This window comes from Triturus cristatus, chromosome 8, assembly GCF_964204655.1.
Source record: "Triturus cristatus chromosome 8, aTriCri1.1, whole genome shotgun sequence".
NCBI classification, from domain to species: Eukaryota; Metazoa; Chordata; class Amphibia; order Caudata; family Salamandridae; genus Triturus; species Triturus cristatus.
In genome coordinates, this window is record NC_140591.1 from 1,286,864,810 (window position 1) to 1,286,880,367 (window position 15,558).

General features: G+C 40.7%; 1 protein-coding gene across 3 annotated transcripts in view; it reads right to left on the reverse strand.

Annotated features, from left to right (window-relative positions):
* CADM2 (cell adhesion molecule 2) overlaps positions 1-15,558 on the reverse strand; it is a 1,670,972-nt gene that overhangs the window by 218,003 nt on the left and 1,437,411 nt on the right. For all 3 annotated transcript variants that reach the window (XM_085623020.1, XM_085623021.1, XM_085623019.1), the window contains one exon: positions 8,450-8,628. In XM_085623020.1, the coding sequence (XP_085479146.1) occupies positions 8,450-8,628 (179 nt within the window). The remainder of the gene's footprint in view (positions 1-8,449; positions 8,629-15,558) is intronic.

Below are 15,558 nucleotides of genomic sequence, written 5' to 3' on the forward strand. Positions count from 1 at the left end.
AAATATTGTTAGAGAACACAATCTAAACACCAATCTGTCTCTTTTCCCCATAAATATTAATACTGTTATCCAACCCAGTGGCCTTCCTTTAATAATACTCCACGGGGTAATACAAAAAAAAATCAGTTTGAATGACTGTCGAATTACACAGTCGCTAAGTGCCGCATCTCAATATGTTCGCAAAGGCAAGTCGTAAAGGTTGATTTTAGCAAATGAAAAACTTGAGATTGAATCTACAGCTATGTCTTTTTTACTCGTATTTTCAGTCAATGTGTTTATCGTTTTCAATCCAGCCAAAGCATTAAAAAAGTCTGTCCTTCAATTAATTTTTCACTCAATGAGCTCCAAATCTGATCAAATATTAAAGCAAATGGGTACGGCATTTATCACGCGCCCTGTTAAATCATTTTGCCAATCATCTCCCTGCAAGAGAACATTAATCCACGATTATGGTATGTCAGAGCAAGCAATTAAATGAAAAAAAAGAGAATGCCTATTGATTGATACCAGCAAATTGGCAGCATTCGACTCAAAGCTTCGGTAGATGTTCATTTACACTCACAACATTGAACTGATATTGCCTTTCAGTTGCCTTAGCGACCTGCAAATGTGATCAATTGCACTTAATTGCAGCCATTTGTTGGTCAATTAGAGATCTCTTTGTTCACGTAATTATGTGTAAGCATATTGTTGACATTTGATTTTCAGTCACTCGGGGATCCCAGTTCTCTTTTTTTCAGTGCACTTAAACCACCCTTTTGCCAAAACAAACACAGCAAGCTGCCATATTTGAAACAAGAAGACATAAATACTAATAACACGTTACATGTCCGTATTTCTTTAAGCTAGGGCTATACCTCATGAACACTGTGTACTCACGTGTACAGGATACAATCCTACTCTGTAAAATGTTCAGATTTTGAAATATTGTAGTTGAACTTTCATTTGATCTTTTTTTGTAAACCGTGAAGAATGTCCAAGTACATTAACAAAATGATATTTTTTAATGTGCACAAATCATACTATTATATGACTTATCAGGTGTATGAATAAAGGTGGCCAAGGCTGAAGTGGTGGGAAGATAAAACAAAAAGTTAGAAAATGGTTCATTTTCATAATTATACAATTATTCTGATTATATTCATATATACAGTGGATTCTACTGCTTATGACGAGTATTGATATATTTAATTATACAAATGTGCTGCTAATTCTCGTTCGTGGAAAAACAGCAGGAAAACTGCAAATCCATTGTTGACAGTCAATTCTTCTGCTGGGAGTGGCATTGCCATAAAAACCTGCCGCGCAGTGCTTCATAAGTGGTATCCATTAGGACACTTGCCGGTTTTCTTTTGAGTAGCCTGTGGTGGCGGCACCAATCGAGGGTGTGGTGGGAAGTGAAAGAGTGTATGAAGAAAGAATGAAATCTTACCTGATTGTCGCATTTCTACTCCATCGTCCATTGCTGTCTGTCCGACCAGAACACGAAGCACACAGCCCCTAGACTCCCTAAGTCAATCACAATGCTGCAATGCAGCATTTTGATAGGTCTGAGCACCGTGGTTCAGTGCTCAGATAGGCAGTGGGAGCCTGAGCATGTTCTCCACCCAGGCTGAAATGCAGCCTAAGTAAAGAACGTGCAAAGTGTGCATGAATGTTTCGCCGACCCAAGACAGCCAGCAAAACACTCATGTGCACTTGGAGTGGGCAAACCACTCCTCCCCCTGCTCCTGTGTGAGCAGCCCAGCCCCTCTCCGCCCCACCCCGACCACCGGCAAAGCTGCTGCAGTAGGAAAACATAAAATGATAATAACATTGAGGTATTCTAGTTTTAAGTCACTGCTGTGTCACAGTGAGGTGACGCTCCTCCATTTTAGCGGAGTAGCCGCCACTGGAAGTAGCTGAATCAGAAAAGGTACGATACAGAGCTTAACAGGTTTGACCTAAAAACAGCCACGCTGCATTTGGGACACTGGTTCAATCCAGAGACATTTATGATCCTTCTTCCTTTAAATTGAATTTGAAACATTTGAATTTTCAGATAACAAGGCATTTTAATCGCTTTGCCAATGTAGTATTTTTAAATGTTAACTGATAGGCAATGCTGAAAGTATCCCTATATCACGTGCGACTCTTTCAGGAGTGCTATTCTGTAGGCAACACCGATTTACATACTCTGACTTATTTACATTCCCGTTTAAACTTGAATTACGCATGTTCCCAAAACGCCCTGCCTCCAAAACTGCAGTTTGTTTACAAGACAGTAGTGTCTGTAGGTGTTGTACCAACAGTGTGGTGACAGTAATAAGTGTGCTTTACAAGTTATTCAGAAGAAGGGGTTAATCAGTCAAAACACAGATATCATTTTTAGGCTGTGGTGTAAACAGTAAACAGATATATTAGGTCACATTTGCGTCCTGTGTTTTCTGTAAAATTGGCTACAGAGATCATAAATGCACTGGACCACTTGACGGCTATACAGCTGCTACGACCTGATTAAGCACACTGAGGTGTGCTTAATCAATTGATATTACATTGTTTCCAAGATTTCCCCAAAAACAGAGTCAAAGTATCCAGGAATCTGGCTTGAGGAAGTTATTTTAATAAAACATGGATAAGGGCATGCTGAGAGTGACAGAGGTAGATATCAAGTCAAGGAGCTCCCCCAGTTTAATGGCTCTTTATAATATTGGAAATGTAACATACAAAGGATAAATAAGCAGAATCACTATGGTATGCATAAGGAAATGCCTCTTTTTGCATGTTCACCCCCACATTTTAGGACAGAGGCTGCTGGTTTTTCAACTCTGAGAGTGCACTGAGGCCTGCTAATCAGACCTCAGTGTCAGTGTTCTAACCCTACACAAAAGATATGTTAAATTGGATACACCCAATTGGCAAGTACTGAATCATGTATAAGTCACTAGTATAGGGTACCCATGGCATGTAAGGTACAGTGTTCACCCAGGGCTGGAGCACTGCTTCTGCCTCCCTGCATGTGACAAGTACAAAATGGACCCCAGCCTGCCACTTCAGACTGAAAGGGCAGTGTTTACACTGCTAGTTCAACTTTGCCGTTACAACTAATGAAAAAGCCACCACTTCCCTTAAGGATCTATGTAGGTCTCCCCTAAGGAAGGGCTATGGAGTCCAATAGCAGGCAACTATATATTATGAAAAAGGACATATGATTTTCAACATGTCTTAATAGCAAACACTTCCAAGTTATCATTTTGTTGTGGAACGGTTAGCAGACCCATTGGCTAACACAAGGTTAACGGCTGGCATCCCAGCCTGGCTAGCCGCTGAGACTTCCTAACAAGGTTGAGTAAGGTATCAAATTAATTGTAGCCGTAAATCTGACCTGATGTTCAGGCCCTATTTAAAGTCACTCTTAAAGTTAGCAACATTTACAAAGTTGCAACGCTGCACTCAAGCTAGTTCAGTGGCCTTACAAAGGCTCTGACACAGACAGATTTCTGCCCACCTAGGAAGACATGTGAATGACTCCCAGGCCCAGGAACAAAGTCATTTGCCACACACAGAGGTGATACCTCCTCTCCCAGGATGGCCACTCAGGGTATTCACCCAAAAAGCGAGTTCCAAAGGGGAAGATGCCTTTGAAGGCCAAGTGCGACAACACTCCTAAGCAGGATGCCTTTTGTTCCTGTGGACAATTAGGAGACAGAGGCATAGAGGGAAGGCCCATCTCCAAACTGGTTTTCCATGGGCATGCAGCCCACTGGTAGCCACACCTCTAGGGTTATGATAGAAGGGTTATGTCATTTTGAAAGGGGCAAGACTGGGGTACTCTGGGATAGCTAGATGCCAAACATTCTAGGAAACATCACCAGGAAGGAGGCGACTCAGTAGCCAATTGACTAGTGACCGTTTGGTCCCCTTGGGGCACTTTCCTGGGATAAATTTGGCGGCCCTGGCACCCTGTCCCTCAAAGCACACTGGGCTTGAAGAGGGGACTGAAGAAGTATTGCCATAGACTTAACCCACACAAAGAGAGGTGGCTCCGTCGAGAGAACTGCACCTGCTGCACTTTTGGCCTACTGAGATTTGGGCTCTGCCTACGGCTCCTGATTTGGAGAAAAGTTTGCTTTCTGCCTTCAGCCACAGCAGTAATCCCTAGGACCAGTAAGCTGGTCCCCTGAAACCAGCTCCAGTATCGCAAGAGCTGACAAAGCCCAAACTGACAAGTTGGCAGCCAATGCAAATGTTTTGTCACTGGGCACAAAAAAGGACAAATCTGAGATAGCCAAAGATTGCACCCGTGTCTGCTGGACCCAGGAGTGCTATCAAAGTCCGGATTCATTGTACTCAAATGACACGAACCCCCACAGAAGAATTTTGCCTCAACTGCAGTGCAAGGTGACCAGTTGTGCAGCATCAGCTAACCGGCTACTGCAACGTAGAGGATTTCGAGAGACCCCACTCTCCGTGGTCAAAGGCGTCCCTCTACACCTAGGAATGGAGGGACCACCACAGAGACATCCCTGTTGACTGTAACCTAACTCTTGCATCCTTTTAGCATCTTTTGTGTGTATCCTCAGCATCAGGAACATTCCATTGATGTTTATAGCGGTCATCCTGTAAAGTTTGGAACTTGCTTCACAAATGCTCTGGTGGCCAGGTAACTGTCCAATGTATCCTCTCTGGCGCTCTAGACCTTTTCCGTGCTGGATTCAGTCACTCACATCATGTCGGAGTACCCGCACAAAATCTTTCAAACTTTTGAAAACTTTACAAACATTTTTTTGACCAAGGCTTGTTTGCAGTTGCATTTAAAGATGGTAAAAGCATCTAAAATCTGTATCTCCAGGACCCTGTGGTGGATTTTGATGATCAATGTCTCTAAAGATTCATAAAAATACGCTTTATTTTTATAAATTGTTATCATGTCTCTTTATTGTGTGTGACTTTCTTATTCTGTTGTTTGGTGCTGTTAGATGCTTTACACTGCAGGGTAAATTTATGACTTTTGTGACGCAGAGCAGCACAGCAAGTCACACTGCTGTGCTGCCCTGTGTCACAGAGAAAGGACAGGAATGCACATTCCTGTTCTCTTCCCTTGCACTGACACTGTTTTGGCAGTCTAGAGCCAACGCAGGCACCTTTGCACCATGGTTCAAGGGTGGCTTTGTTGTAGGCAGGATTGTTTCTTTGCAGGAAGGGGCACCTTCCTACACATACAAATAATGGAAGACTGTTTACTCTTTCTGTGAGGAGAAATAAAGATATTACACCTCCATACATCACTCCTGGGGAGGGATATCTTTCTGGCTCATTCCCAGATTTACCTGCTCTGGTACATCTGGGAATGCATCAAAATCAATGGATGTTGTGTGGGAAAGACAGGTACAACACCCATGGAAAAGCATTCCTTGCGCAGAGTAATGCAACACAGCAATTTGCGCTGCCTTACATTACTCGAGATTTAGGAAGCCACTCAAGATCGCCTTGTGTGGCTCCATATCTTATTTTACATTTGTGTCGCTCTTGCACCACATTGTGTGGTACAAGAGCAATGCAAGGGGGCTCATAAATACACCCCTAAGTTACTTTGCCAAGACTTATTGCTTGTGGCCACACCTACCCATGGTTGAGCTAAGGTTAAGTAAACAAGACCAAGGATGGTATTTGCAAGGGTGCTCTGCGATAAGGCTTCACAGCCATATCATATAGTACACCCAGACCCTCACAGTAGTGGGAAGACTAGACTGAAAAATAACACATTGCAAGCCCAGGGATAAAGGATGATCGCCCTCAAAGGTAAAGAATTGGCTGCAAAAAGACAATAAAGAAGCAAAGGCCATTATCATCCAGTATAAGTGAGAAGAAAGAAATCAAAAGCCCGGATTTAAGGTCCACAGCTGGGTGTGACTGAACACCAATAGAGAAACATAAATGGGGAAATGGCCCTTTATGAAGGACATGTTTTGACTTGCAATTGAAATGTTGAGGCCTTTTCAAAGAGGTGCAGAATTTCCCAGAACTCCAGGAGCAAGCAGTAATTGTTGGTTGGGTGCTGGGCTGTCACTAGTATGGCAATGACCTGCTTGGACATGCTTACTGTTGGGAAAAAATGAAAGTTTTCATCTCCAGTCTTATTCAATAACCATGACCTGAATGCAGGAGCAGAGCAAGAATCTCACTTAAAAGTGATAGAGGACTACTCCTGCCTATCAATGTATGAGCATATACCAAAATCTAACTGCTGCCTTCAGGATCTTGAAGTAGTACCACCACAATCTGCAGATCTCAATCAAACCCCCAGCAAATGAAAACAAAAACAGGGTCATGTATTTGTGACTACCGAAGCCTGTTCAGTATTCATATTATGATGTATGTAGTTATGCATCAAGTCATGGCATATCAAGCATCATAGTACTTTCTCCATGCTGGAAGAAAAGGTTGAGAATTTTTTTGATGTCCAAGCCCTTAAAATTAGTTGACTAACCGTACCTTCCAAAGTTGTGAGTGCAACTTCACTATGCTACCTGAGTAGAAGAAAACTGCTGACAGTAACTCCCCACTGATTCTTTCATCTTCAAGAGTTCAACAAAGAGATGCAATCATCAAGCTACAAGAATTAGCAAGAATTAGGGCATCCTTTACCATTATTGAACACTGATTTGTCTGAACAGTGAACATTTGAAGTATTTCCTGCACCTGGTGCCTTTTGAAAAGAGCACCCAAATCCTTTGCAAGGTAGAACCACTAATTCGTAATCATATATTATTTTCCCAACTGTTATTTTCCACCCACGGTATGTATTTCGGAATTTAAATCCAAAGCAAACTTTTGACATGCTCTAAGATGTGGAAGACTATCCATGAAGCATATATGAGTGTGTAAAAGACCTAAAACACTTACAGAAAAGAGTAACAGCAGAGAACCAGGAACCAGAAACAGAATAGACTACATTGGAATCTAGAACAATAACACCAGAAACTCTTTCACAGGCCCTTTCAACTGTCAATGGAAATTAGACCTGGGGTGATTGGCGTAACTTCAAAGAATTTCGTGTTATTCTTGTCACACGAAATTCCTGAAATTATACCATTATGCCACTTTGCACAATTAATCGCCATTCACAGTAAAAGATTACAATTAAAGTGTCATTACACGAACACACAAGACAATCACAATGTGAACTGCTGTTGTTTATTGTGCTCTTAGTTTTTTGCACATTTCTTAGCATGAAATGCGCACTTGCATGAAAAATTGATGCAGGGATGCATTTCGTTCTAAAATATAACACATAAGGACAGATTTGCATTTCACATAACTGTGTCACTTTGCCAATATTTTGTTTATTTATGTAAAATGAAATTAAGTATGTTCCCAAACCTCCAAGCACCCCAAAATGTAGTTTTATTATACAACAGAAGTGGCATAAAGTGTTGCAATAAAAGTGTGGTGACAGTTATAACAAAAAAAAGCAAAGGTACACAGAAATGAGGATGCATTAGCATTAAAGCAATCATAGTAAGATTAGACAATAGCACAGGCTCGACAGACTAGACAATAGTCATCAAATGGCCTAAGGCTTATGACATGGAATGTCAATGAGCATAGGTTCTATGCCAAACTTTAAACAGTAGGGGAAGAACTTACTTAATTAACACCTGTGATTCTTTGTCTTCAAGAGACACATCTATCTGTGCAAAACAACTGTGAAATTCAGTCAATTGGGCTTCAAAGTCCTAGCATTCACCTACCAAAAAGCGTAAACACTAGAATTTGCCTTACTAGTTGAAAAAAACACTTGGCAATTGGAAAGCTCTAAAGTAACCCCCCAGGGTCTCTGACTTTTGCTCAGATTTGTAGAGCTTAATTTCAATAACAGAATGTGGTGTCGATGCCGCTAACAGATGATCCAATAACATTTAAACAATTACTGCTGCAATTAGCTAACTATTAAACCTTGTTTTTTTATGTGGGGTCTTCGCTTTACCACTGATCATAGTAAAGATTCAACAAGGCTGAAGACTGCCTTTTGAATTCAGCACCTGTTGTATGCCGGAAAGAGATTTGAAAGATTCTCAGGCCCATTTCTTTGGCATGATCTAAACAATATTGGATTTGCACCTAAAATCAATCTACAGATTCAATGTCTGTAAGAAGATATCACAGATTAAGTAATCTGCATGAGCACTTTCAGTGTATTTACAAATATGATCCCAATTATATGTAAGCTGCACAATTCCAGATACAGTCAATGCACACCTTTATGGCATAATCAATCCCTACCATGTTTCTCCTATGATTTAGATACACAACCTTGGTCACTTAAACATTTGCAAACTTTGGTACAAATATTTGAGGGCTCTACTTTAATTTTTTTGCCTCATTGTCTCCTTCTTTTAGTATAACTAGGAGCCAAACAATTTTACAACTTTTAAATATTTGAGAGGTATTGTCTTTTTGTACTCACCATGCACAACAAGGACATATTCTGCATTGCTTCGGCCTATCATATTTGCTGCTTCACAGCGGTATGTTCCATTGTCAGTTTTGTTTAGAAAACTGATTGTTAACTCTCTACCACTGACTGTCATTCTTTCTGGATCTGGAAGCTCCCCACCATCTTTGGTCCACAGTACTGGCTCTGGCCTATTGATTTCAGACAAAAACAGAATATAAGATACAATAAAAAGTATTAACACCATGTTTAACTATGAGAATAACAGCAAACACATGTTATGGCTATATATGAAGAAAGCTGATATTTTCCAATGATTGAAATTGGTAGACCTGTTTTTTTTAATATTGTCCCCAGTGGCACATCAGTTATTGATTATAAAAAATGTTTCCCAAAATCATTAAAGAAGCCTCACTCATATTCATGAAATGATGGGCAATGCCAGCATAATATTGTGCATATGGCTCCCACAACTGCTGTCAATGTCTCCGAAGGGCATATTAATGAGATTGTGAACTCTAAACAAAAGTAAAAGATGTTACTAATTATTTCAAAGAAATAGAAACTAATTGGGATCCTTTCTGCTCTTCTAAGACAAAAGCATCACATGATCTTCAGAAGTGCATTTGTGGACCTTGAATAACTCAAGGAAAAAAGGTTCAGTTGGTGAGACAAAGCAAACTTCAAAAGACATAGGCAGCAATTATCAAAGTGCATATACTGCAAACATAACAAAGACAGAGGAAGAAGTAATGTAGACCAGTGAAAAGGATATACAAAGTAGAAGTAAAGAACACAGCTCTGTGGGACATTGTTTATATAACAATAAAATAAACATGCATCTGAAATGACCCCGAGGAAGGTCTTACATGATTGCTATTGATTGTACAAGGGTGCATGTTATGTTATGTGTATTTGTAAAAGGGACTATCACCTGTGAGGGTATCTTAGTGCTGAGCAGGTGTGAATGCCTAGTGCTGCCAATGGTAGGTTGGTTTATTGAAATGCCAGGTCTTCAACTTCTTGTGAAATTAAAGAAGAGAGGATGAAGCTCTGATATGGAGTGGAGTCCATTCCATGCTTAAGTCATGGTTTCAATTAATTTGAAAAGCTTTTATTCGGTCAAATAAATCAACCATATAAGCAATACATTCATAAAACAGTCTAATTAAAAACAAAATGGAATGTAAAAACAGTGGGATTGAAAATATAAAAGTATCAAAGTTCATAAACATGACGAGTCAAGTACAGAAGTGCAAATGCATAAGTCACAAAAAGCCCCTAACATTTTACTTGGACATGAACAGTCCTGATTCAAAGTGCAAATGCATAATATACCGAAAAGAAACATACAGTCAATTATCAATGATCAAAGATTTCCTATTACTAATAGCTTTCATAAGAAATGTGGCTAAATAAAAACACAATTGTGGATCATCCAGTCTAAAAAGCAACTCCATGGCATTTGTAATAGATCTGGTGTTATAATATAAAAAGAAAGGTTTTAGATAAAATTTTCTAAGATGAGTATAAAAAGTGCAAAAAAGTAGCATGTGGCAACAGCTTTGGTGGGAGACTCCGTCACATGGGCATGGGTGGGTAGAACTCTGTTTCGTGACTGGGAAGTTGACGAGATGATGTATAGTACCCAGTCTTAAACGTGTCAACACGAAACGATGTGATGCTCTGGTCACGACTGACAAGTAACTTTGAAAACCCTGTTTGAGATCCATTTGCAGATAAAAAACGAGAGTTGGTTGAGTCTTGATAGCATGGGATCTAGCCTCTATTTTGTTAGCCAGCATAACTGTTTTTATCTCAGTTCTAGCAACAGAAACTGAACACTCTGGATCCAATCGGATATCTCAGTTGAATAAAAACTTAAACCAATGGATATTATAACTAAGCCAGGGTATTTTTAAACAGTTTTCCAAATTAAGGCAGTCCCGTATTATAGATTGCGTAAACAATGTCTCCTCCTTTGACCATATAGATTTCCATAATAGGAGAGGGCGTATTGGAGCCAAGTCTGAAATATATTTAATGCCCACCTCCCTATGGATCAATTCAGTAGAGGCAGATAAAGGGGCACACAGTAGGCGTTTTAAAAATGAATTTTCAATTTGTTGTAATTTATTACCTTGACAGTGGCCCCAAACACCTGCCCCGTAAAGTGCTGCAGTAACACATCGTATCTCGTAAATTGTCAACATGTCTCTGATGCATTGGTTGCCTAGTTTGGCAGCAAATCTAAAAATACCATTAATGTTTCTCAACATCTTAGAACAGGCGTTATCCTGTTCCTGGACCCATGACCTATTTCCTGCGAACATGATGCCTAAATAACTGAATGTCTTAACTGTCTGAACCTTGGAGCCTTCGATGTGATAAGTGCTGGATGTTATAGGGTTCCTGCCACAAGCCATTACAAAAGTTTTCGATTTGCTAATTAAAAGTTTCCTTTTAGCAATAAAAGCAGTAAAATTATCCAGAAGACGTTGTAAACCAATGGGAGTACGGGAGAGTAAAACCGCGTCGTCCGCATATTAAAGAATTGGGAAGGGCATACCATCAACCCTTGGGGCTTCCGACTCGAACAATTTCAGGGCTGCGTCTGCTTCGGTAATAAACAAAGAAAAAAGCAATGTAGCCAAGACGCGGCCCTGTCGGATGCCTCTTTTACCTTTAAAAGAGGGAGTAGATTCGCCTAAAAGACCATACCGCACCTTGCTTGACAGATTTCCATATAATCTTGCTAGGAAATAGATTATCTCCTTAGGGGCACCCATATCTAGCAATAATGGCCATAAAATTGAATGGTCTACCAAATCAAAGGCGCTGCTAAGGTCAGCAAAACATAAATATAAATTTCCTTCCCTAGCTAGGGTATACTTTCCAATCAAGAGGTCCAAATTGACACACTGCTCTAGTGTGCCAACTCCCTTTCTAAATCCATATTGTACTGGAGTAAGAACTACCTTCTCTTGGACCCAAGCTTCTATTCTCGATAACATGACCCTACTCATGATCTTAATAGACGAGTCAAGTAGAGATATTGGGCGGTAATTACAAACATCGGTTTTAACTCCTTTCTTATGTATGGGTACTATGATGGATTGACCCCATGACAAAGGGAATTGGGTCTCAACGGCGGCATTAAAAACTCTTGTTAAAAAAGGGGACCATAGAGCAATTTCATTCTTATAAAATTCTATGGGAACCCCATCGGGTCCTGGTGCCTTACACCCCTTACTGCTTATTATACCATCGGTAACTTCTTCTATGCTAATTGATAAGGGAATAATTGGCCATTCATCGGAATACTGGTTGGATTGGATGGGTAATACAACTGTATTAATAGGGTTAAAAATATTAGAAAAATGGGTTACCCAAGCGTTACAGTTGATATAGGAGTTAATTTCGGGAATATGGTCATCCTTCAAGAAGGTGCTATTTACAGTATCCCAGAACAATTTGCTATTTTTTGTGTCGGCTGCCAGGCTTAAATCTTTCCAGGATATTTCTTGGAGTTCCGTTTTTCAAATTTTTAGGGCTCTAGCATATTCTGCAAGCAAGGCCTTGATTATGTCTGAATTTCTCGGGTTACATATCAAAGCTTGTTTGAGATTACTCAGGGCCGTCGTGCATCTGGTATCGAACCAGCCCGCCTTAGGTTTTTTATTTTTGCAGACTGGTTTCATCAAAAGATTCTCCACAGTGTTATTTATTTTGGTGAAATTCTCTAGCATCAATGCAGAATCAACCTCATCCCCTAGACAAACTTCAATTTCATTCTGACATTGGGTAACAACATAGTGCAAGATTTTAGATGGGTCCACACCAGCCCATTTTATCCGGACACCATTTGGTCTAGTGGGGACAATGCATGAGCTTTGGGGTGCGCTGAAAATATGTTTTGGTCCCCAACATAGTAAATACACAGAAATGCTGTTATGATCACTAGTAGGTTGATCGATTATCCAGGGTGGGGAAAATAAATGTGCACTATTACAGGAAATGATGATGTGATCAATATTAGACATTGCATTTCTACCTGTGAATGTGGGGCATTTCATATTTTGTTTGTCAGTAGCGCAATGTAACAGTTCTAAGTCCCATTTAGCCATAGCACCATTTAGGGCCGTACCATATTCGCAGTGGGGAAAATGCATATGACAATCATCATCAGATTCCCCCCTCCTAGGGCCACAAACTTTGGTTAAAGATAATGGACATATTTGAACATTAAAATCACCCACCCAAAGGATAACAATTGACTTCCTAATAGTACTGGTCAGCTTCTAAAGTTCTCTTTCCAAATCGTTAATAATTAGGCCACGTGAGGAGCTAAACACATTGTTGTAAAAATTAATCAAAATGACATCTTTACCTACAGGGGAAACCAGCCACATAATCTGAGCATAAATACCCACATTAGTACAACTTTTAATTTTACATTTGTTTAAACTGATGGAGATCAGAATCAAAAGACCTCCCTTGGCTCTACCGGAGGGCGAAGCCTGAGCCGGAAGCCAATGGGAGGTGAAGCCCTCTATATAAATTGGATCAGTACACCACGTCTCCTGTAGACAAATAATATCGTGTTGAGCCGATATGAAATCTAACCATGATGGAGTACCTTTTTTGCTATTAAAACCAGCAATATTCCAAGTAGTAACCTGATACCCTATGACCGTATTCGTTACATCAAGTTGCTGAAGAGGTTCTCCGTGTCCCACCTCTTTTCTAGTGATAATTACTTCTGGTAAGATACATTCTAGTTCACTAGAGGCAATGGATGGACATATTGCATTTTTAATTAAAACCACACCCTGCTCCAACATGCATAGATCGGCCTTTCTAGTTGTATTCTTAACATTTAAATTCCCTGTTTTGGGACTTTTGGATACATGTCTTTCCCTTATTACCTGGCTAATCCATAACGGTCCCTCACGTCAATCATTGCTGTCCAAATTACCTAACACCTGATATTTATTAGTTACTGGGACAGCAAAATTGGATACGGGGGAATACAAAAAAGGGATTGAAGGAGGTCCATTTCTAGGTCGACCTGCACTTCCGTTTTCGAGTGTTCCCATTAAATGTCTATAAAAGTACCCTAAGGGGAGAAGAGTAGTGTTAAATTCCCGAGATGAGGGTAATGGCGCGTTTTTGAGTGTATTAAACGCCCACCTCGGGGACCTAAAATTAATAATTATGCAATCACCGGCAAAACATTTTTTTAAAGGTCCGATCCAACCTACTCTACGTGTTGTCAGGATCTGGTTTATCCCTTCCATTGGGTGATTACAATTATTAGCTAACCAAAACACTACTTTATTTATGAGAGACTCGTGATCTTCTACCTGACCAAATTTGTGTTTAGGTACGTTGGCCAGAATTGCGACATATGCACTGCATTCAGGAGGCAGGTTTGTAACCGAGGTCATCTTCCTGTCCTCATGGGCTGACACTCTTAAACCATCTGGTTTAGCAGAATTGGGTGTAATAAGTTTATCTGGCTTAGTCACTGTTCTTTCCTTCTGAGGTGGTTTAAATCCATAGTTATTAACTGAATTACCTGATACTAAAATTCTTTCATTTCCCCTTTTCTTCACTTCTGAGGCAATATTCCGCTCCTTCGAATTATCAATAGGTTCCCTATCTTGAATAGTAATCAAATTAGTTGGGCCTATAGTAACATCTTTCTGTTGGGTTCTACTTGACTCCTTTATAAGTTTATCGTTAACTTTATCCAGCGCTCCAATAATTTTATGGATTTCTCTGGCCAGAGTATCTAATTTATCATATAATAGCCTTAGTAGCTCTATCATTTTATCAGATTTAGTAGCCAATGTTAAATGTTGGGATATAAGATCTGTTCTATTCGGCTGATCGACTGGCAAACCTGGTTTCGCAACACGAGTACTCTTAATTGCCTTTTTTGGCTTGGGGTTAGGATTGGAGTTCCCCCGTTCTAAAATGTTCTTTCTACATCCCCTAGTTTTTTTCAATGGCAGGGGGCTCTCAGGGGGAATCAAATTAGGGGTCAGTGATATTCGAGTACAATCCCCACTATTTCCTCCCGTACCAATGGTGTCCGGGACCAACTCCCCAATAACCAATGAGTTATTAGTCGATATATTGATCTCAATCTCACCAGGGGGGCCGGGGAAAGCACTGGCCTCATTTCCCTGGTCAGCCCCCATAAGGCTTGAACCCATAGAAAGACACCTCTCGGTTCGATTAATTTCTTCTGAAAGGACGTTAACTGCTTTAACCAAAAACGAACCGATCGTGGTACATGATCGATCAATAGGGGGCTTCACAGTTTTCCTCCTTGCCATAATCTTACTACGGGGAAAACTGTGCAAATGCCTAAAACGACACGTATTACACAATACAAATAGCTACCACTATGTACTCATTGGGCGTGAACTTGGGGTATTAAACATTAGGCAACCTATTAATTGTAAAGTGCAAAGGCAGAATAAATAGACCTAAAATAAAGTGACACGTGCTAGAAAGAGATACAGTACTATGATACAATGATATCACACAAATGTTTAAAATCCCACTATATCAAGCATACAAAAATAGTTCAAAAAGTAGCAGCAATGGGAGCAGCAAAGAAAATGTCTGAGTAAAAATAACAAGTTCCAAATAATGGAAGAGAACCATGGATGGTAAGCTATGTCTCTGTTCCCTCGTAGTTCGAGGTGTACACAGGTCTATTTATGTACTGTACCTTCACTTGATATAGGCGTATTTCGGTTCCAGATGGGGTGGCAATTGTTAGAGGGGGGGCCCAGCCCTGCCTCCGACGGCCACAGACAGCCCGCACTTGGCCCGGGCTTGGCCCGGGCGCCGCCCGCGCGCTTGCCGCGCGGCGGTATACTATCAGGCAATTTCTAGCGCCTCCTGGTGCAGGCTTATGCGTCACAGGTGCGCGTTGGTTCCCCGGGGCTGCTGGGTAATGTAGTTTGTCAAGGAGCACCCGGCCGTTCCCCTTACGGCTCCCGGGCTCGCACTACAGGTAAGGTCTCTGTTTGCTCGCGGTCCCGCACAGCCGCAAACTATCAGGCAATTTCTAGTGCCTCCTGGCGCAGGCTTATGCGTCA